The sequence below is a fragment of the Macrosteles quadrilineatus genome, unplaced genomic scaffold (genome assembly GCF_028750875.1).
Source record: "Macrosteles quadrilineatus isolate MER2022 unplaced genomic scaffold, UCM_ALF_1.0 Scaffold_1__1_contigs__length_201487025, whole genome shotgun sequence".
Classification (NCBI taxonomy): Eukaryota; Metazoa; Arthropoda; class Insecta; order Hemiptera; family Cicadellidae; genus Macrosteles; species Macrosteles quadrilineatus.
The window spans coordinates 84082245-84105470 of NW_026542594.1; the positions used below are offsets into that span (position 1 = coordinate 84082245).

The following is a 23226-nucleotide window of genomic DNA, read 5'->3' on the forward strand; positions in this document are numbered from 1 at the left end:
AATAATGTGGCTCTAAAGTCGCATATATTACAAAGACACAAGAGTTGTAATTTTTGTAAAAGAAATGTTGTTGGACATTTTAAAAGACACACCAATTCTTGCATAAAATGTCCATACACAATGATAACATTTGTTGATGAATCGATTAGAGCTGACCTTGAAAGTACTCTGAAGTCTTGTCCTCTGCCAATAAAATGGACTTTAGTTAGGAGAATCAAATTTATAAAACATTCAATGGATCTAAATGGAAAATTAGTTAATGAAAAAGAATGTATTGCAGATTTTAGAAGCCTTACTACCTTAACTATTGAGAAGAGAGATTTAAAGTCTCAAATTGAAAATGCACTTTTAAAGATTGACGCTTCCATACACAAATATCAAGCCCAAGGCAGTGGATGGATATATGACCATACTAAATATTGGCAGTTGCATGTTTATAAGTATAAGCCCTTAACTCCAAAGTCATATATCCCCACACCAGAGAGTATTAAATCGAACCATGCAGTTTTAAATATAAAAAATGCTGATAATAAATGTTTCCTTTGGTCAATATTAGCAGCTTTATATCCAAGGAACTCTAATGAACATGCTAATAGAGTCTCTAATTATGTACCCTATGAAAGTCAGTTAAATATGACAAATATAAAATATCCCGTAAAAATATCTGATATAGATAAATTTGAAACACAAAATAATATAAGTGTTAATGTATTTGGAGTTAAAGACCAGAAATGTGTATATCCATTAAGAACAACCAAACTGAATAGTAATACTCACATCGATTTATTATTATTACAAGAAGGTCGTAAATCACATTATTGTTTAATTCGTGATTTTGGTAAGTTAATGCTGCGGTCTACAAAATATGACCATACGAAGCATTTTTGCAAGTTGTGTTTGCAACATTTTTACACTAATGATATATTAGAACGTCACACAACATATTGTAAAAACTTTGATGCCCAACGAGTGGAAATGTCTAAACAAGATACATTACAATTTAAAAATTATAAATATCAACTTAAAGCCCCATTTGTGATTTATGCAGATTTTGAATGCTTTATAAACTCAAACAACCATACTCCATCTGGATTTGCATTCGTAGTAGTGAAAGAGTCTAAGATTATTTCTGAAGAGTTATATAGTGGCGAAAATGTTATGGATGTGTTTTTCAAAAGGTTGTTTGAGACTTATGACTTCATTAAAAGTCAAATGTCAATGTATATTCCCCTAGTAATGACTCCTGAGCAAGAGGTATCTTTCCAAAATTCAACACACTGTCACATTTGCGAAAAGCCCTTATATTTTGATAGGGTACGTGATCACTGTCATTCATCTGGTCGATACCATGGAGCTGCCCACAATGATTGTAATTTAAACTATAAAGTAACAAAGAAAATACCAATATTCATCCATAACTTGAAAAAAATACGATGGACATTTAATAATGCAACACTTGGGAAAGTTTAATAAACGTAAATTAAATTGCATAGCTAAAGATATGGGAAAATATATATCATTCTCTGTTGATGATTTAGTATTTTTAGATTCATACAACTTTCTGTCCCTTCCATTATATAAATTGGCTTCCAATTTAAACACATTTAGATTCATACAAAATCCACAACTACAACGTAAAGGTGTATATCCCTATGAATATATGACGGGACCAGATAAGTTTGCAGAGTCTCTACCTCCAAAAGAAGCATTTTGCAGTACTCTAACTAAAGAACATATCTCTCCCAATGAATATGAACATGCTAAAAATGTCTGGATCCATTTTAATATAAATAATTTACAAGAATATCATGATTTATATCTTAAAACAGATGTATTGCTACTGGCTGATGTATTTGAGACATTTAGATACCTGTGTTTAAAGGATTACAAACTTGACCCTGTACATATGTATTCACTCCCTGGACTAACATGGGAGGCCTGTCTTAGAATGACTGGTATAAAATTACAATATTGTTTAAAGATATTAACATGCATTTGTTTATAGAAAGTGCGATTAGAGGAGGAGTCAGTATGATTTCCACACGTTACGCTAAAGCCAATAATAAATATATGGGCGAACACTATGACCCCAATCAAGAGAGTGTCTATTTAATATATTTAGATTGTAACTCGCTATACTCCACAGCGATGTGCGAGCCGCTACCCATGGATGGATTTTGTTGGATGAATGAGATAGACTACAAATATAATCAAAATGATGAGTTTGGATACATTTTAGAAGTTGATTTAAAATATGATAAAAGCTTACATGATTTACATAATGACTATCCATTAGCACCTGAGAAAATGAATGGCAAATTAATACCAAATTTAAATGACAAAATTAAATATATTTTACATTATAAAGCATTACAAAAATATGAGGAATTCGGTTTGATTGCAAAATACCACAGAATTTTAAAATTTAGACAGTCTAAATGGCTTGCGCCCTATATTAATTTCAATATTGAAAAACGCAAATGGGCTAAAAATGATTTTGAAAAAGACTTTTACAAATTGTTAAATAATAGTCTCTTTGGTCGAACAATTATGAATCAACGAAAGTTTCGTGACATTTATCTCAAGGATGAGTCACTATTAACAAAATATGTCACTAATCCAAGGTTTGATTGTAGCAAAAAATTCGATAACAATTTACATGCTATATTTATTTATTTATTTATTTATTTATTTATTAACGGATGCACCATTTTTACATGTAAATACAATAATCTTACATCAGAAGCAGAAGAAAAATCACAGGTCAGTACAAGAGTAGTGAAAAAAAACTGGAAAACAAAACTTCAATACAAGACATAAAAAGATAAATAACAACTATAAATAACAAACTATAAATAACTAACTATGAATAACAAACTATAAGTAACAACTATAAATAAAAAACTATCTGAGCAAGTTGACAAAACGAGATACAGTATTCAAAAAACAAAACCAGTATAGGAACAATACAATGATGCAAAGCAGTAGCCGACCATTTAAATAAATAGTACATACATACATTAAATAAAGTAAAATGAGTACTAAATACTAAATAGAGCATTAAATAAAGTTAATAATGTATAGAGTAGCTATACATTTAAATAAATCAGTTGTTAAGTTTAATAAACCAATATATTTAGGCATGACAATTTTGGATATAAGTAAAGTAATAATGTACGATTTCCGCTATAATTATATGTCAAAATTTAAGAACAAAAGATTTCTAATGACAGACACTGATTCTTTAATGTATTCTATAGTTACAGAGGACTTTTACAAGGAAATAGAATGTGACTTGCACTATTTTGATACCTCTGGATATAGTAAAGACCATTTCTTATACTCTGATAAAAATAAAAAAGTCACAGGCAAGTTTAAAGACGAATTAGATGGTCATATTATGTATGAATATTGTGGTTTAAGACCAAAGTTATATTCTTACATTCCTCTAAAATGGTTATATGAAGAAGACAAGCAAGCTTTAGAGGTGAAGAAAGCTAAAGGAGCTGATGGTGCCACAGTTAAACATCTCCTTAGACATCATCATTATTTGTACTGTCTTGCAACTGGGCAAGATTACTATGAGAATGTGACAAGAATTAAATCTACAAATCATCATCTTCAGACCTTAACCATGAACAAGAAAGTATTATCCTTTGACGATGGCAAGAGGTTTATTCTAGAAGATGGCATCAATACGCTTGCGCTTGGTCACTATAAAATTGATCAAACATAAATAGGATAATAAATAAATTGTATGTGTAGATATATTCAATGATGCAAAATAAATGCAAATGTTAAAAAACTCCAGTCTTTTATTTATTTACCCTTACCACCCTCTTGATAGAATTGATCAAAAATAAATCTATATTTGCCATTATTCTTTGACCTTTCTTTGTCTATTACAAAAAAGCCATATTTAGTTTTATCCCAACATTGATGACAGAGATTTTTAAACTGGTCAAATGAAAAGTCATTTCCAACATGATTGTGATATACATGTTTTAAATTTAAATCATCTTGTTTAAATAATATTAGGAAATTTACATTATCACGTAAATGTTTGTGTACTTTGCTGTAAGATTGACACAAGTAAAAACAGTTAATATTTTTATGTCGACCCATTGAGAAAAATTGTGTAATATTTGGACTATTTATGTCATCAAATACAACAACTGACTGTGATTTTACATCATTTGGTGTGATTTCACAGTCAGTAAACGTGTGCAATTTCACTTCATCACACAAACTAAACATTTCAATTATTTTTTTATATTTTTCTTGTTCTAAAGATTTAGATAATAAATATAAGTTTGTAAATTTTAATCCTTCCTTTCTTACAATTAAGTTATAAATTACAACCGTCTTCCCACTTCCACTTGGACCGCAAATAACACATCGAATATTGGTAGGAAATAGACCCAACTTCTTTGGTATATTTTCCTTAGTATGTACTATTTTAAATTTGTGTTTTTGTTGAATAAAAGACATTTTTTATATAATAAAAATGGTAAAAAATTTTAATAAGAAAACATGTAAAAAGGGCAAAGGTTTATTCCTAAAGCCTTACAGGGGTCGAGGGTTATTGAATACTCTTATAAATAACCTTCCATTCCCACTTCACATACCATCATATCGGTACTGTGGACCTGGAACGAATATTCGTGAGAATTTAGCTAAAAATGTACCTCCAAAAAATAAACTAGACTCTTATTGTAAAGAGCATGAAATATTCTACATGAATAATCCCGATACCGCTGCTCGGAACAAAGCAGACATGAGATTAGCAGACTTAGCTTGGACTAGAGTAACGGCCAAGGACGCAAGTCTTGCTGAAAGAGCTGCTGCTTATGCCGTGACAAATCTGATGAAGGCAAAAGCAAAAATGGGAATGGGATTAAAATTTAATAAAAAAGATGGACAACTACCAGCTGTTAGAGGCCGCAAAAGACGTGCCTCACTTCAGGGGGGTGTACCTAAAAAACGAGCTAAAAAATCTAACACCAAGAGTAAAAGAGTGCGGAATAGTTAATTTAGACAGTTCATCTGGCACACATTGGACAGCATATCGTAAAAATAAAGATATTGTAATTTATTTTGACCCATTTGGAATCCAACCTCCAAAAGAAGTAATTAAATATTTTGAGGGATATAAAATCTACTATACAACCGATCAAATACAAGATTTAAATAGTTCTATTTGTGGAATTTTATGTTTATCATTTTTATATTCTTTATAAAAATGGATTCATTTACTATAACATTTTCGGGTACAGAGCCAGAGCTTAAGTCAGTGTTCTTTCCTCCCATAGAATTAAATGATGATTATGTAATTGGATTAGTAGATTTTCAAAGTTATAATTCTATATTTAATGTTAAAAAACCTCTAAATACTTTAACATATTACAAAGTAGAGAAAAAAACATTACCAAAAGGAGATAATAAATAAATAAAAATGCCTTTATTTCCGAGCGTCTCTCAGTACAAATATTAACTGTTTTACAGAGTAACTCAGGTCAAAACTAACTAAAAATACAATACAATATTATACAATCGTGTGTTAAAATAAAAATATAAAATATATATATATATAACTATTTTACAATATTAATACGTTTTTTTTAGTTTCTTTTAAAAGCCAGGACCCCCAGCTGTTTTAGGTCCAAGGGGAGGTCATTGTAAATCTTTGGGCCAAAGTATGAAAACTCAGGGACAATGATCATCATCTTTGGGACAATGATGATGTTACAGTTGCAAATAAAACCTACAAGGGGACAAAAGGTTTGTGGCAGTTGTTAACTTTAAAAGAACCTGAGGATTATACTCAGGTTGATTTGCAAAATTATAAATACATTTTGGAAGCTACAAATGGACATTTAAAGAGTTACAAAGATGGTGCACCAATTTCAAGTAATAGACATACTAAATATCTTAATATAATTAAACCTCTTTTTAAATCTGTTGGTGAAGGTTTGAGACAAGTGACTGGTAATAAAATAGACTATATTTATTGGGATGATCCTAATGAGCTTGTAGATAGGTTAAGACTTCTTTGGCTAAGTCGCCAAGCTGGTAACTCAGGAGTGGATAATGAAATAGATTCCATTATTGAGGAATTGAGAGAAAGTGGTATTATTTATTAAATAAAAATATGTTTATAGATAAATTTTATCGTTTATACAATCCATATAATAAGCCTGCAGAACCCAGGGCTAGTAGTGAACCTACTTTAAATTTAAAAGACGATAGTTGGAATTGTTTAAACCGTAAAATTGGCAATGTTAAAGATGGGGAGTTTGTAGATGATGTATCAACTTTGGGACAGACATTAACTAGAAAAGGTGATGTCTTTTTACAAGGTAAAACTAAATATGAGTTTTTAGAATCTAAGAATAAAAATTGGAATGCTAAAAAACAGAAAATTACTAATGTGGAAAAGGGTGAAAGTTTAGATGATGTGCCCACTTTACAACAGACTTTAATACGTAAAGACGGTGGTTCATTTGTACAAGACAATAATAATAATGAATTTTTAGAATCAGAGAATGGTGTTTGGAATGCTAAGAAACGGAAAATTACTAATGTGGAAAAGGGTGAAAGTTCAAATGATGTGCCCACTTTACAACAGACTTTAATACGAAAAGAAGATGGTAAATTTGTACAAGACGATAATAATTATGAATTTTTAGAATCAGAGAATGGTGTTTAGAATGCTAAGAAACAGAAACTTAGCGATTTGATGGAAGGTACAGATAGTAAAGATGCTGTGAATGTTTCACAAGTTCCAAAAAGGGAAGCAGGCTATTGGGATTTTAATAAAAAAAGGTTAGTATATGTTAAACCTGCCATTGATGACACTGACTGTGTTACAAAAGAACAGACTATAACTTTTGATAAAAAAGAAAAATGTTGGGATGCCAAAAAACAATATATAAGAAATCTACCAATGGGGGAATATTTAGATGATATTTGCTTAATGTCACAAGCTATGTATTATGATGGATCAAAATTTGTATATGCAGGAAGAAAATTTAATTTGATGGAATACAATCCTGATTTATTAGTTGCCGACCCTACATCTTTGAGCGGATATAAGTATATAGATAATAGACCATATATAGCAGAAAACTATGTATTTAAAAGAATGGAAGATAATCTATTGATTGGGGCTAATGGTAATATATTTACAGTACAAGGAAAGAGTGATGTTATAAAAAATGAATGAAATTGCATACGAACTTCATAAGCCTGCAAGAAAGAATTTCATTAGAAGGTCTTTTAAAGTATTAGGTATAAACGAAACTGTACAAATAGATTTAATTGATATGCAAAACTATGCTAGAGAGAATTCTGGCAATAAATATATTTTAACTTTAATAGATACATTTTCTAAAAAAGCTTATGCTGCTCCACTAGAGAATAAGACGGGATTGGTGGTTACAGAAGCCGTTAAAACCATTCTACCAAAGGGGGTTAAAAACATTCAATCTGACAATGGAAAAGAATTTTTTAATCAATATTTTAGCAAACTAATGAAACAATTAAATATTAATCACTATCACACGTTTTCTACAACTAAGGCTGCAATTGTGGAGAGGTTTCAAAGAACTTTAAAGAATTGGTTATATAGGGAATTTAGTGCCCAGGGGAGTTATAAATGGTTGGATTTACTTCCAAAGTTAATTCGAAAATATAATAATAAAGTGCATAGATCTATAGGAATGAAGCCTAACCAAGTGAGTATTAAGAACAGTAAATATGTGCATGAGAGGTTTACTTCTAAAGTAGTGCAAGTTAAAAAGCCAAGATATAAGGTAGGTGATAGTGTGAGGATTTCCAAGTATAAACATGTTTTTAGTAAAGGTTATACTCCGAATTGGACAGGGGGACAATTTACAATAGCAGAAGTAAAGAATACAAAGCATGTGACTTATATCTTGAAAGATGAAAATGGCAATATAACCAGGGGAGGCTTCTATACAGAGGAGTTGTTAAAGACCAAGTATAAAGACATGTATTTGATAGAAAAGGTAATTAGGAGGAAGGGTGATTTATTGTATGTCAAATGGCTTGGATTCCCAAGTAGCCAGAACTCATGGATTTCCACTAAGGATGTCCAAGGGAGCGCGCCATGAGCCGGGAGCGCGCACGAGTTCGCGTACAAACCTCGCTCGATTTTGAGAATATACCTGTGAATGGATGTGGATTTGAAATTTTAATAGTGTTATACAATGGTATTGAACATTTATTTAGGCTTGTATAGGCCGAGAGCTGGATTTTTAAAAAAGTGGTCAAAAAAAGCTCACCATGTTATTCTTATGGGGAAAACGTGCCTAAAGTGATGTCATACCATCATATTGCCACTACTCTACATTTACACTTGTAAGGGTAAATAAATATAAGAAATAGCTTTTTTAGCTTCATATCGAATATATTTATGGGGAATAAGTAAGAAATAAGGTTTAACAATTTTATAGGGATATTTAGGCAAAGATCAGGATTTTTGGTTTTGGTGGCCAAAAAATGATCCCCATGTTATTCTTATGGGAAAAAACGCCCCAAGTGGCGTCTCTTTGCTAGTTCGCCACTACTTTTCTAATTACACTAAAATTTAAATGACCACTAATATAAACTATATAATTCCTTAAATTAATGGGTTTAACATAACATTTATCTGTTATATATGAAGATAATCAAAGTGACAGGTCGGGTTGTGTACTACGCGGATTACACGGTGTATACAACGAGAGGTTAGCTCCCGGCGTTCTACCCACTTCCGACAACACGATACAAGCTCCCGCGATATTGAAAATCTAAACGTTCTACATGTACAATGTACATGGTATGAATGTTAAAAACTTGTAATGTTACACTTAAAAATATTTTGTTATTGTTACTTGTAGATCACTACATAGTATGCAGACGGTTAAAAAGCAAGTAAAATTAAAAGAAAATAGTTCACAAATAATATGTAAATTTACAATTTCCCATATAGAGGATATGCTATCAAAGTATGTCTCATGAACCCGGAACTAATTTACTTGTTCGTTTCGATCCCTCCAGTTGCAAAAAAAAAAAAACAGTTTTAGGGTTCCATTTTGTTATTAGTGGGCCGAATTTGGTTTTCTTTATGTCAATTTTTATGTTTCGTCAAGACCTGTAAAATGATACCAAACTCGACTATACTTGTCATTTGAAAATATTGAGCTACCCCTATCCCCACTACACCTAAGGGCAAAATGTTCATAATTGACCATAAGTATTGTAGCCCCTCATACATAACAAGGTTGCCACAAACAGATTTCAAATATCTCAAATGACAAATAGTTGAAAAGTTAGGGTGGGGGGGGGGGTTGTAAGTTACTTTTCAGCCACCCTGTATACACAGTTAGCACGATAATTCGAGTAATGATAGACCAAATTTTGGCTCAAACGTGAAATTTTTTCAAACGAGTTCGTGAACCAGCACGATTAGACTAAGGACTGGTTGGACTCCAAAATAGGAACAGGGTTTTATGGAGTGTTTATGGGATAAAAATTGGCTGTTTACATTTTTGGCTCTTCAGACCATTCTATAGAGCTAAAGAGAAACGAATAATTTTTTATTTGACTTGTTTTTGTACGGTTAATGAGAAAGCTTAAAAATATGCACATTTACAACTCCCATGTTATTCTTATGTAGTAGTAAGTAAACCGTTGTAGTTTGCTTGTTTATGGATATATTTTGATAAAACTTAGCAAATTCATATATTTTATACGAAGGTATTAATTCTTAACTAAAATAAAACCTTATCAAATTTCCCGTAGCAGCAAAATACTCGTCAAACCTAATTTTATTTAGCAGGAAATAAATCTGACATGTCTAAGAGAACATTTTATTGGAATTTCAACTATGATGGAAATTTGCTTACAGGTTTGCTACGGCGGGGTTACTATATTATGGAATTGTATAACTACAGTGTATCCTCTGAATGGCGTTGCAGTAGTTGCGATTTACGCCAATCATGAATGAAACATGAGAGGGATATGAATGATATGACATGAATTTATCTATACGTACCGTGAGACAGTTTTAGTCAGTCACCAGAGAAAAATAGCATGACATGCACATTGCACATACGTCGCGTCGTTACATTTTAAAAGGATAGCCTGTCTCAAAAACATGAAATACAAGGTAAAAATCATAAAATCCAACCCTTACTTCAAGTTTAATGTACCATTCAGGGAATTTTTACTTCTAATAGGAGACAGTTAAATATTTCTAAAAATAATAAAGATAGAGCTATCTTAGAACAAAGTCAATAGACACAAAAATAAGTTTAATTCATGATTTAGTGAAACGCTACCTTCTCAAAGGGGCGGCCCGCTAAGAGTCAAAATAAAAATGGGACCTAAGCATAGGTTGATATGAACATCAAATTAAAGGGATTTGTTAGTAAAATACAATGCCACAAACCTGAACTTAAACGAACAAACGAGACAAAAATGGCAGGCATTGAAAGATTTCTTGTTGGGTTGCCCGCTAGAAGTAAGAAGAAAATCCTAAACGTAGGCATGGACTGATACTCATATAAAATAAAGGTTTTTATTAGAAGAATACGATACCACAAACCTGAAATCAAACTGTCAACTGAGTCAAAATGGGAGTTGTTCAAAGATTCAAAATTTACAAATTGAATATTTTTTGAATGGCTGCCATTTTTTTACTCAGTTGCCCGTTTGAGTTCAGGTTTGTGGTAATGACACCTAGTATGCCACCCCCTGAGAAGGTAGCGTATCTCTAAAATGAATTAAACATTATTTTTCCTACAGTCGCCCGACAAAGTAGGCTTCATAGCACTGATTAAAGTACAGACAGCTGCTAATTGCTGCATTCACTTACTTTGCCACAAGTGATTGAAAAAGTTATTCGAGAACCGGAGGCTTCATTTTGATCACGAGCAAGAGGAAAACGATTCTAGTGGGACATTAAGTGACACAAATGAAACGGGTGAACATACAAACAGTTCTCACGAAGACTCTAGTTCAGTGGGGATGCGGAAAACTATCCCCCGGAAAACTACCCCCCCCAGGTGAAACGTGACGTCACAAAATCTGCTAACTAACCAATATGGAAGCCGTGTCCGCGACTGGAATACTACCCCCCCTAGACAAATCATGCCATGTAATTTTAATTTTAATTCGAGTAATTCCGTTGGATAATAGAAAATGCGTATGGTGAATATAAAACAGATTTTTGAAATGTTACAGCAAGTTTGGTTGGTTAGGTTAGGTTAGATTAGAACTGTTTGACAACTAAATTTTAGTGTCCGTGACTGGAAAACTACCCCCCCCCCCAGTCTCTGACGTCAATATGACGTAGGAACCTGGCGACCTGGGGGGGTAGTTTTCCGGGGGGCAGTCTTCCGGCGACCCTAGTTCAGTGCCTTCCAAAACTCATTCACAGCGTATACGGCGAAGACCTCGCTATCTTAAAGACTACGTCTCGTTCTAGGGCGGATTTGCTGAATGTTCAAAAAATGAACATTTTGTGATAAAAAAAAAACAATAAAAAGGTAGACAAGAGTCGCAAAATATGTTAGTCAATGAATCATCTAAAGTAGTAGGTCATTACAAATACCATACAGAGAAAAAAGGAAGAACAATCGTATTAATATAATTGAGCATAATTTACTACAAAAAGAATATACAATAATTAGGGTCGCCGGCATTAGGCTGATGCACTATTGACTTTAGATACTCCAATCAGCCATTCCATTTATTTGATCAAATACAGGCCTACATACAATTGAGTTTGGGTACTCCAAGTAAACAATTTGTTTACGTGACCCTGACGTATCATTGACTTTGAATACTGCAAATATACATTCTATTTCAGTGAAACAGATGTAAGCCTACCATTGACTTTGGATACTGCAAATAAGCATCTTATTTATCTGAACCAAATGGAACATTTATTTAGGGTACTGCAAGTAAACAATTAGTTTACGTGAACCAGACGTACAATTAACTTTAGAACCTGTTTTAGGCATTTCATTTAAGTGAAGCAGACATAACATTGACTTTGGATATTGCAATGGGCATTCTATTTATGTGAACCAAATATATCATTAACATTGAATACTGCAAGTAAACATTTAATTTATGAGAACCAGATGAATCATAGACTTTGGTTCCTGCAAGTAGACATTCCATTTATGTTAGCCAAATATACCAGTGGCATTGTATACTGCAAGTATAAATCTCATTTACGAGAAACGGATGAAGCATTGAATAAAAAAAAAGTTTTAACAAGTTTATAAAAAATGCTAATAGGCTAGCTCCGCCCAATATTGTAAGCAGACAACTGGATTGTCCACCTAGTTTAAATTATGAATTTCTTTGTTGACGAACAGTTGTTCTTTGTTTACTATTTACATTTTCTATTTGCATGTTACAAATCTTACTTGACTTCAGAATTTATTAAAACCTACCTTTAGGTCAACTTATAATGAGTTTTATTTGCACTTCAGGTCAATAGTACTGTAATAGTAGTTAAGAGATCTTCACACATCTTAACATGTTTAATAACTTCCTGTTGAACACCGGAGTAGACTGGACTCGAGACGTTAATGATTTCAAGATCTCAGCGTTCTCACTACTGTGCACGCAACCCCTTTATTTTTGTCTCCCGTCTTAGAGAACGAGGTGAAGCAAGTAATTATTTCTCTCAAATCCAAGTCATCTTGTGGTTCAGGCTAATTCTCATCTCAACTCCTCAAAGAGATATTGGATATAGTTTCAGCGCTATTAGCTTTCCGTAATAACTACTCCTTTTTAGAAGGGTTGTTTTTCTTCTTCTTTAAAATATGCTATTGTCAGACCATTCACAAAACTGGAAGTAAATTTATGAGTGTTAATTAAAGGCTAATTTCTTTAATTTTCACCTTTCCTTGGAGTCTTGGAGCAAATGTCCTTAGGTCGACTGCTGGCATTCCTAGAGGGGAAAGACATCTTATCACCAAAACAGATTGAGGTTTAAAAAATAAAATCTTCTGACACTGTCAATGACGTTGTTTTCTTCTTGTGCAGCTGGTGTCTTAGCTCTGGATAATCTGCACTAGCCATAAACTGTGATCTCCTCAATGATTTTGATACGGTACATCGACCATTTTATTCTTTTGGATAAAATTCACTTCCTCGGGAGTACGTGGCTTTCCTCATGCTTTGTGTCATCCTTCCCGAACACAATCCGACCAAATTCCCTATATAGACATCCAAGTTAACCTCATAAGTGCTACGCGTCTGCCTCGTTGGATGTATTTATAGGCGAACCACAGGGCTCAATCCTCGGAACACTTTTATTCCTTAATTTCATTAATGATTTGCCATATTCTGTATTGAAACCAACCTTGACGCTCGCATTGGTTCTCTGACACGGTCAGATTTTAATTTCCAGTCTAACGGGTTTTGCCAAGGGGTTGACCCTCATTAGCGACGCGAGCGAGGGTCTCTGACACGGGCTACGTCCAAATTCACCAACATTTTTGGGGTCGTTTCTAATGTCCAAATTCACCAACTTTCTACCTGGAGCAGGTACGATATTTCTCCCGGCGGGCGGGGAAGGAATTCCGAATAGTTTGCCCTCGCCTGCTCCGTCTCGTCTCGGCGAGAGTGTACTGCTTAGCCCTAATAGTACTGTTTAAGCTGTGATTGTTTCAGGCAGCTTTAGGTTAGGTTAGGTTTGGTTAGGTTTGGTTAGGTTAGGTTAAGTTAGGTTAGGTCACAGTACACTCTCGCCGAGACGAGACGGAGCAGGCGATGGCAAACTATTCTGAGGGAATTCCTTCCCCGCCCGCCGGGAGAAATATCGTACCTGCTAAAGGTAGAAAGTTGGTGAATTTGGACATTAGAAACGACCCAAAAAATGTTGGTGAATTTGGACCTGGCCCTGACACGAGGCCGCAGTTTAAAATACAGTCTGGTACAGAAGTATGTTCCTTGTTCCTACTACCCAAGGCCATCTAGTGTTAGTGACAAAGGGTCAAAATCTCAGGTATAGAATAAATAAATAAACTACATAAAATAAATGAACACCGAAATGAAATAAAAGTCTTGTATCTATTTCCATTTTCCATAACCTAACCCCTATATCTGTGATTTTTGTACTGTCACTAGCACTAGATGCTAGGCCTGGGGTAGTAGGGACAAGGAACAGTTAATAGATCTTTTCCTGTACGCTGACGAAACTTCAATTTGTGTATCGTCAGAGATGCAGCTCATCTGGAATCCTTTAGCATTAGAAACAAAGTTTTCAGTTGTTTGAAAATAATAAACTTCTGTTGACCATCAAAAAATCCAACATGATCAAATTTCATATTAATAGCTCGGGAAGTGCAGCTTCCCTGTCTGTTCTTCTTGGTGACGAGGAGCTAACATCTTGCAGCACTGCCAAATATCTTATCCTAGATAACAACCTTAAATTTCATTACCACATTGAGCACATCCGTGAAAAAATAAGTTCAAGAATATTCATCATGAGAAATATTTCAGAGTTCACTAAATCTCAAGTAACCCTGAATTCATATTATGGACTAGTTTTTCGTCGTATTGTACCTTGTACCTTGTTGCCATCTGGAGCTGTGAAAGTGTCAGAACAAAATTTGTGTTCCAGCTACAAAAGACAACTATTAGAGCCGTCTTCAATGTACCTTGTGACAGTACGTGCAAGCTTATCTTCATACTCAATTGCCTACAATTGGTACACACAACATAGATAGTTTCTGACCACAACCCAAAAAACACAATACACACTTCTTGCCAAAACACCATCCAACCCCTTGAACACGACCAGTTTCTTAGAAAAATTACACATTTAGGGTACAAAGGAGTCAAACTTTACAATACACTCCCCGAGCCTTTTAAGGTTGAACAAGATACTGAGCGATTGGGTGAGCAGTAAAGGAGTTTTTGCTGAAAAACAATATTACCGCGTCAAGGATATTTTTACAAACCTGCAAATAAAAATAAAAACATTAAATTATGATTGTGAATTAAGACGTACTATTACAAGGTTTTGGGTAATACAGTAGTATATTTCTAATTTTACAGAATAAATTTCTAGCTTAAGAACTTTTGACGTTGTTACGTAGATGTTTATGTCCTCAAATGAAGTTGATTTGATGTGATTTACCATACCATAATCACTTTCCACATATTTTTTCGTTCAGAACTAAAGAAGCCAATTCGTTTAGTCAATAGTACCACGATAAATGGCGATATTGTATTTCAAACAATATGTTGATAATCTGCTACAATAATTTGTTTGCTACATATACTTTTCAATTGTGCAATACGTATTTCCCCTTTAGTAAATCAGAGGAAAATTTTAATTTGTTGGGGAAACGGGACGTGCTTTAATTAATATAGGATTTATAGTCAACTACTCTGTTGATAACCTTTTTAATTAAAGTTTAAGTTATGATAACAAGTCTGCGATGCCATAGGCCATCCTATGGTAGATGCAAAGCTAATAAAAACGTGTAGCTATAGAGTATACAAACCGAGGGGCGAGACCAGCTAAGTTGCTACAATATTCACAGGACATTGTGTCTGTCTGACCCTTGCTTGAAAAGCTGCATTCACCGTTGGCGGTATAGATATGCAGGACCGGTAGGCCTACACAATCGGCCATACACTGTCTGTTTACTTTGACATACAATACACTGATCTTTAACTGTAAAATAATTTGGGTAATTTTAAATAACTTACTGTGGTTTTCTTAAAAAGATTAGCTCGATGCTAAGATTACGATCATTGACGGGGATGGAATGTCTAGTTGTTGTATTAATAGTCAAAGCTACGATGCTGGAGACGTATTATTCCAAAATGAATGGAAAAGTGTTAGATTATAGGGGTATAGAATTGTTGGGAGTTTCGTCAGAATAACGCACATAAAATATTATGCTAACTTTGTCTTTAATCTTTTCTTATTTTTACAAATACAGTGGGTAATTTCAGCGAACTTTTGTCGCAATCAATATGGATCATATTGAAAAATCTGCTGAGTTTTGTGATGTTACATGTGCAAAAATATCACTTATCAACAAGAGTCCAAATAGTGGGGGAGCTACGTATATCAAAACTGCAAATTGTGATAAGAAAACCCCTTTTGGTATGAATGTAGGTTATGGTCCGACAACTAAAATAAGATGTGGAGGCATTGCCTAAAGTTGTTATGATCAAAAATGGCGGCTATTTTTCAAAATGGCTGCCCGTATTCTTTGTTTACTTAGTTATTCACTAATAAAAGCTTGAAAATGGCATTAAAGCTGGGTTTTCCTAGACGCGGAGTCGGCCAGCGGAGAGCGGACAACGGAGAGCGGACTCAGCTTGTCTTAGGTAATTTAATGTTACTGTTTTCCTAGCAGCGGAGCGGAATGCCATGTTAATTTCAATTCCGCTCTCCGTTGTCCGCTCTCCGCTGGCCGACTCCGCGTCTAGGAAAACCCAGCTTCACACTATTAAATATTAGTATAATCTTAATCTAGAGATTCCGGCCTTTAAGTTAATACCAAGTTTGTAATACATTACAATTATATCATCTCTATAATCTAAGGCTGAAAATGTACTCGTTTTCAGCCAATTCTCCAAAAAGCTGTTTATTTAAGAGTTAAGTTATTCACCTACAACGTTTTATTTACAACGTGTTTTTCACCCTTGCCTACATCTATTTTGAGACATAAGGAAAATAAAAATAATGTGAAATCACTGTAAAGAGAGTTTCTTCTTCTTCCTTGAGATTTTTTCTATAAAAATATGATAGGATAAAAATGTCAACAAAACTATGACACTTTGAATTATTTTTCTCAACCAGGTTGGCAATGTTAAATAAACAAATATTGCCAAACAGCTGATTCTACAGGTCATTGTTGTGTTTATTATTATGTGTCGCTCACGTTCTGAGTGTAGTTTTATTAGGAAAACCTGTACAAATTTGGCCGTCACACCGGGCCTAACACGGTGCCAGTTCTGGGGGTTTTATTTTTTTTTGATTCGAGTGAATGAAGATTGGTCTCTAAAAATGGCGAAGCCGTTACACTTATAATAGTTCCTCAAAGTGACTTGGGTGGATATTAACCAAAAGCTGTTGATCGGACCATTTTATAGTGTGCCAAAAGACAGATAATGATAGTTTGCTTTGTTCTGCAAATAATAAAAATATAAATGCTTGTAGCACCGGATGTGTAACGCTTGTCAAAAACTTCCGAACTTTGATGATATAAATGGTTTACCTGCCGATATTGATATAGATATAAATGGTTTCAATGAAAATCTGTGTGGAATGAAATGAATCAGAAATACCCCCGCCGCAGCAAACCTGCAGACTAAGCGAATTTCCATTTGTATGAGTTAATTTTCAATTAAATGTATTTAATTAGCATTAGGTCTTATGAGTACCTAGGCTTGCTGCTACAGGGAGGGTAAAAAAGTGTGTTTTTTAGTAAAATATGAATAACTTAGTATATAATAAATAAATTTTCCAAGTTCGATCAAAATGTTTTACATAAACAAGCAAACTAAAAAATTTTACAACATTCTCCATTAGAATAACATGGGAATTTTAAAATAACAATTTTTTGAATTTTCTCCGTAACCAATAATTGTACAAAAACACTTTTATATACTAAATTATTTGTTTTTATAAGCTCTTTAAAAAGGTCTGGACAAAAATTGGGAAATGTTGTGTTTAGAGGGTAAATAATTAAAGAAACCAATTTTAACCCCATAAAACCCCCGTAAAACCCCGTTCCTACGAAAAATACTCAATTTAACGCGTTTACGGACACACACACAGAAATATATACATACATAAAAATTTGATCTAATGGTGTTTTTGGCCTCTGGGGACATTAAAATGAAAAAGTAAATCGGTCCCGGGCCTAGGTCTTACCATGCCACCTACGGTAATAGCTACTTCCCTATTAGCTAAAAATGGTGTTGGTAGAAATATTCTGCAGCTTATAAAATATAGCGTGTTTTTTATTTGTTGATATAAATTTTCTGTGAAAAATTTACGTTTACTACCTTATTACTGAACTTACTTACTTAGCTTATACCTAAAAACGTAAAAATTTATCAGAAACACCATTTTGTATGATGTATATCATAAGAAAATGTATAAAACCCAAAATACGGGCAGCCATTTTGAAAAATCGCCGCCGTTTTGGATTATAGCATCTTTGGTCGGTGCCTCCCTATCTCATTTTCATTGCCTAACCTTAAACTACATTCCCACCAAAGGGCATACTCTTATCACAATTTGCAGATTTCTTAAGGTTTTTGTACTTTAGCTCCCCCACTAAAATCAATTAATGATCCAATGTTATGTCTCGATTGAGGTTTGATTTTCGTGGAATGATCATTTTTTTAATTAGTCAATTAAAAAATTAAAGCATTCAATAAAATTAATTCCTTATAATAAAGTGTAATGTTTAAATTAAAATTCAAAACAGTTAAGAAGTTCCAGTTTCATTGTTTCTGTTTGATAATAATTTGTAAATGTACTAAGGCGTCACGACGCACATAACTCGGCCTACATAATAACAATAATCATAAATACTGCAGTTAAACATCTGGTGAAATATCCTATTATAAGTGAGAACGTATGGATGGATGGATGGATGTTTGTGACAAATAAACGCTAAAAATACTGGTCAGATTGGGCTAAAATTCGGTGAGATGATACTTCACATTCCCGATTAACATATAGACGCATTCTTATCTCAAAAATCCTTTTCGGGCTCCACCCCATTGGCTTTGGAGTTTCCAGTGTTAAGTTAAACTTATGAGTATTCATATTTTTATTAGAAACAAAAGAATTTTGTCAGCTTTTTCAACTACACATATGGGAAGGTGGTAGGTGGTAGCGTCGTGGTGAAGGTGGTAGGGGGTAGCGTAGTGGTGAAGGTGGTAGGTGGTAGCGTCGTGGTGAAGGTGGTAGGTGGTAGCGTAGTGGTGAAGGTGGTAGGTGGTAGCGTAGTGGTGAAGGTGGTAGGTGGTAGCGTCGTGGTGAAGGTGGTAGGTGGTAGCGTAGTGGTGAAGGTGGTAGGTGGTAGCGTGGTGGTGAAGGTGGTAGGTGGTAGCGTCGTGGTGAAGGTGGTAGGTGGTAGCGTAGTGGTGAGGGTGGTAGGTGGTAGCGTAGTGGTGAAGGTGGTAGGTGGTAGGTGGTAGCGTAGTGGTGAAGGTGGTAGGTGGTAGCGTAGTGGTGAAGGTTGGTAGGTGGTAGCGTCGTGGTGAAGGTGGTAGGTGGTAGCGTAGTGGTGAAGGTGGTAGGTGGTCGCGTAGTGGTGAAGGTGGCAGGTGGTAGCGTAGTGGTGAAGGTGGTAGGCGGTAGCGTAGTGGTGAAGGTGGTAGGTGGTAGCGTCGTGGTGAAGGTAAGTAGGTGCGGCTACTTGAGCTGAGCTTTACCGTGTAGGCTAGACCTACATCAATCACCATCCATTAGACATGTCCATTAGATGGCTTGATTGACACATGGTATTGCAATGTGTGAAAGGGCATTTACATCTACTTGAGGCTCGGGTGGTGATATTGACCATTTAGTGCATAAGACACATCAGGTAATGCATAAGACCATCTTCTGTACTACAGTATAAATAAATTAACCAAAACAACTTGTATCCTTCACGCTGTTAATCGGATACGTGAAAGATTTGCTTGGTAGATTTACCAAAAAATAACCTTGTTTACAAATCGTAACGACCAGTAGCACCTGTAGCTGACAGTTGTACCACCAACACTCCACCCATAGCCCATCTACTTGACTCTGTGTTTATTGTGTGAACAGTTAATATTTTCAACCATAATAATACCTCAAAGATTTTATTGTGACATGTTTGCGTGTTCATTCTCAAGAGAAAAATACTCCTATAATACCACTACCTACCTAACCAACTACAAACTTATGTTATTAAGTCGAAGTTAATTAAGTTATCAAGTTTTATGTTATTGTTATTGTTTACACCAGTGGAGTTCTTTTTCATATAAACTCAAACACTTTTGGGTAAAACGGTCTAAATTAGTAAAATATGTTTGGTTATCTCGGGGATTGAAGGCGGGCCTTTACGTACCCAAATCTAGAAGTAAACCACCAAGTATTCATCACCACCTACCCCCTGCGCTACTACGCTACCCCCTACCACCTTCAAAACGCACCTGACAAGGTTGTGTAAAATTTTATTAATTTGTTTTGATTTTATTTATCTACTCATTCAATCAACAACAATGAGTTTAACAGCACATGTATGATAAGTAAACTTGTAATTGACTATACCGATTTAAAATATTGTACTTTTTTAGATTTGCCGTAAAACATTCTTTATGAAGATGTTGATGTGAATTGATGTGATCAAAGGTCGTCCTACACTCATCTCCATTCATACTTTGCTTAAAATACCTACTATGTATGGTCACCATTTCATCGAACAGTATAAACAGTAAGGATTATTGCGAATCTAAGCTACGTTACTTTTTAATTCGATGTATTGCTCCACACAAACCAAACATAGTAGGCCTAGGCTAATCAGATCTTTTGGGAAGTCGTTTAGTAATATCACGTAAGGAAAAGCGTATACAAATTACCAAATATTAAAAAAACCATATACTGTATATAAACTCAAAGTACCCATGAACTTTTGAGAAAACTAAAAGTCACACCCCCATAAACCATATACTTAAAATGTTCGTCGTGACGAGACACCTTGCTCTAAACTATCCATTATTTCATAAATTGCCCTCTAAGGGCCCTCGTAATTCCTTTCTAAAGGGATCATTCCATGTATCTAATGTTAAAAATACCTCAGCTGTACGTATTTGCCCAACTTAACCAATTAATAGTTTTATTAATACATAGTCAAGGTTAATACCTATGAAGTCAAACGGGGTGAAGCCTGTGGGTAACAGCTTTACAATATAATAATTTTATTTATATAGATTTGTGAAAAGATTTATATAAAATAATTTCTAAATAATGGTACATATTACCCTATTGAAAACTTTGTTTGTGTATGACCTGAACTTTTTGAAGTAAGTCCAAGTGTCTAACCTTTAATACTCAGGTTTAACAGTTTGTGTTATAAAAGGTATTTTTTTTTCAAATAAGGTGTTAATTTAACGTTGTAAGTCAACCCTAAACTTTCATTATCATACAAATTGCTCTTTAAATCCGGATTCTTTTCTAATACACTTCCATTGCCTCAGTCAGGCAAATCATTCCTGTTTTCTTAAATGACAAGATACTTTGACCACGATGTTACTGATCGACGTCGAATGAAATAATATACTATAGAGATTCAAATATGTAACATTTACATGCAAATCATAAATGAAATAAGATCCTCTAGACATATTATACAGGGTGACCCGTAAGTAAACAAGTAAACTCCGGTAAATGGTTTTATAGGTCAAAATAAAGAAAAATCAAGAAATCTTTTCCTAAAACCGCGTTGTTAACCACCACTTAGTTAGATATTCGGCAATTTTGTCACATAAACACTTTAAGCGAATTTCCCATATAGGGAATAAGCTATTACCGTAGTACTCATGGTAAGACCTGGACCCGGGACCGATTTAATTTTTCGTTTTGATGTCCCTAGAAGCCAAAAACACCATCCGTTCAAATTCATATATAGATATACATATATATATATGTGTGTGTGTGGGTGTGTGTGTGTGTGTCCGTTAGCAAGATAACTCGAGCAAAAATGATCCGATTTTGATGAAATTTGGTATAAACGTGTAAACCTACATTTATTCGAACGAGTTCGCAAACCAGCATGATCGGACTATGGAAACGGGGGTTTATGGGGGGTTTTATGGGGTAAAAATTGGCTTTTCCCATTTTCGACCCTAAAAACACAAAATTTCACAATTTCTTTCTATACCATTTTGTAGAGCTTAAAAAAACAAATAATTCAGTATATTGAAGCATTATTGTGCGCCTAATGGTTACGGAGAAAATTCTAAAAAATTGTAAATTTAAAATTCCCATGTTATTCTTATGGAGAATAAATCAACTGTTTAGTTTGCTTGTTTATGAACATATTTTGATCGAATTTGGAAAATACATTAATTTCTTACTAAACTGTAAACATTTTACAACAAAAACACTTTTTTACCCTCCCTGTTGCAGCAAACCTAAGTACTCGTTAAACTAATTCTATTTAAATAGGGAATAAATGTGATATATTTAAGGGGGCATTTTAGTGTAAATCCAATCAGGCAAATGGAAATTTGCTTAGTCTGCAGGTTTGCTGCGGCGGGGGTATTTTATATTTTTAACTTTTCCAACCGATCGTTATGAAACATGGTATGTATAAGGGAGAAGAAACATATCCTGAAAAATAAATAATTTGGTCCAATTTCAGACTTCAAACTAGCGGTTTATTTTATTTCATAATTCAAATTGATAAAAACAGTGTAAATTTAGGAAAAAAACCAAGAACACTTTTATAAAGCATTATAATTTTCTCTCAGACAAACCAAAGTTCAAAAAGATCGAATAACAAATAGCTGAAATATCACGACTTTACTTATGAAATAAGTCAAAATAAACCATGGGGTTCATATTGCCTTATTTTACAACTAAAAATCGTGATATTTCAGCTATTTTCAGTATTTGTTCATTTTGATCTCGGTTTTGTTTTATAAGAAATGGTAATCTATACTTATTTTATAAAAATGTAATGGTTTCGGCCTGTGTGTGTGCTACTCATTCGCGTAACAACTACAACACCGACTGGGCTAAAATTTTACAAAAATATAGCTACTATACCAAGGATCTGTTTAGCTGTTGATTTACGCTTCAATGCCAACCGAGGGCTTTGCCCCTTTGGCTTTCAAAGTTCTGAGGTGAGGAATTTAAAAGTAAATATTGATTGATCTCCATGGCTGCAATGAGAACACTCGCACTGTTTACATGTGCTATGGCATTTCAATGTAAACAAGCAGAACTCTCAAATCGACTTTATTTTCCAATATCACAAAGCTGGCCTGAGAAAATTGAATACTCATATGCTTAATTATTCAGTAAAACCAAAAACCACGTGGCACATTTTATTTGTTTAAATGGACTAAAGAGTTTAACTGCAATAAGAGTTAAACTCGTAAAAATATAGCAGCTGTCGTTGAGTAAGAATCATCAGGATTTATGCAATTTGAAGTCTAAAAAGTAAACGTATGATAATG

At 34.1% G+C, this 23226-nt stretch overlaps 2 protein-coding genes across 2 annotated transcripts in view; one reads left to right on the plus strand and one right to left on the minus strand.

The window, feature by feature from the left end:
- LOC128983696 (cardioactive peptide) overlaps positions 1 to 23226 on the plus strand; it is an 86042-nt gene that overhangs the window by 21644 nt on the left and 41172 nt on the right. The window lies entirely within an intron of this gene.
- Positions 18093 to 19790, minus strand: LOC128998522 (histidine-rich glycoprotein-like). The gene is made up of 3 exons (XM_054424697.1): positions 19754 to 19790; positions 18883 to 19463; positions 18093 to 18098 (listed from the first exon to the last, which is right to left on the minus strand). Exons 1-3 carry the CDS (start codon positions 19788 to 19790, stop codon positions 18093 to 18095), a joined length of 624 nt encoding a protein of 207 aa, XP_054280672.1.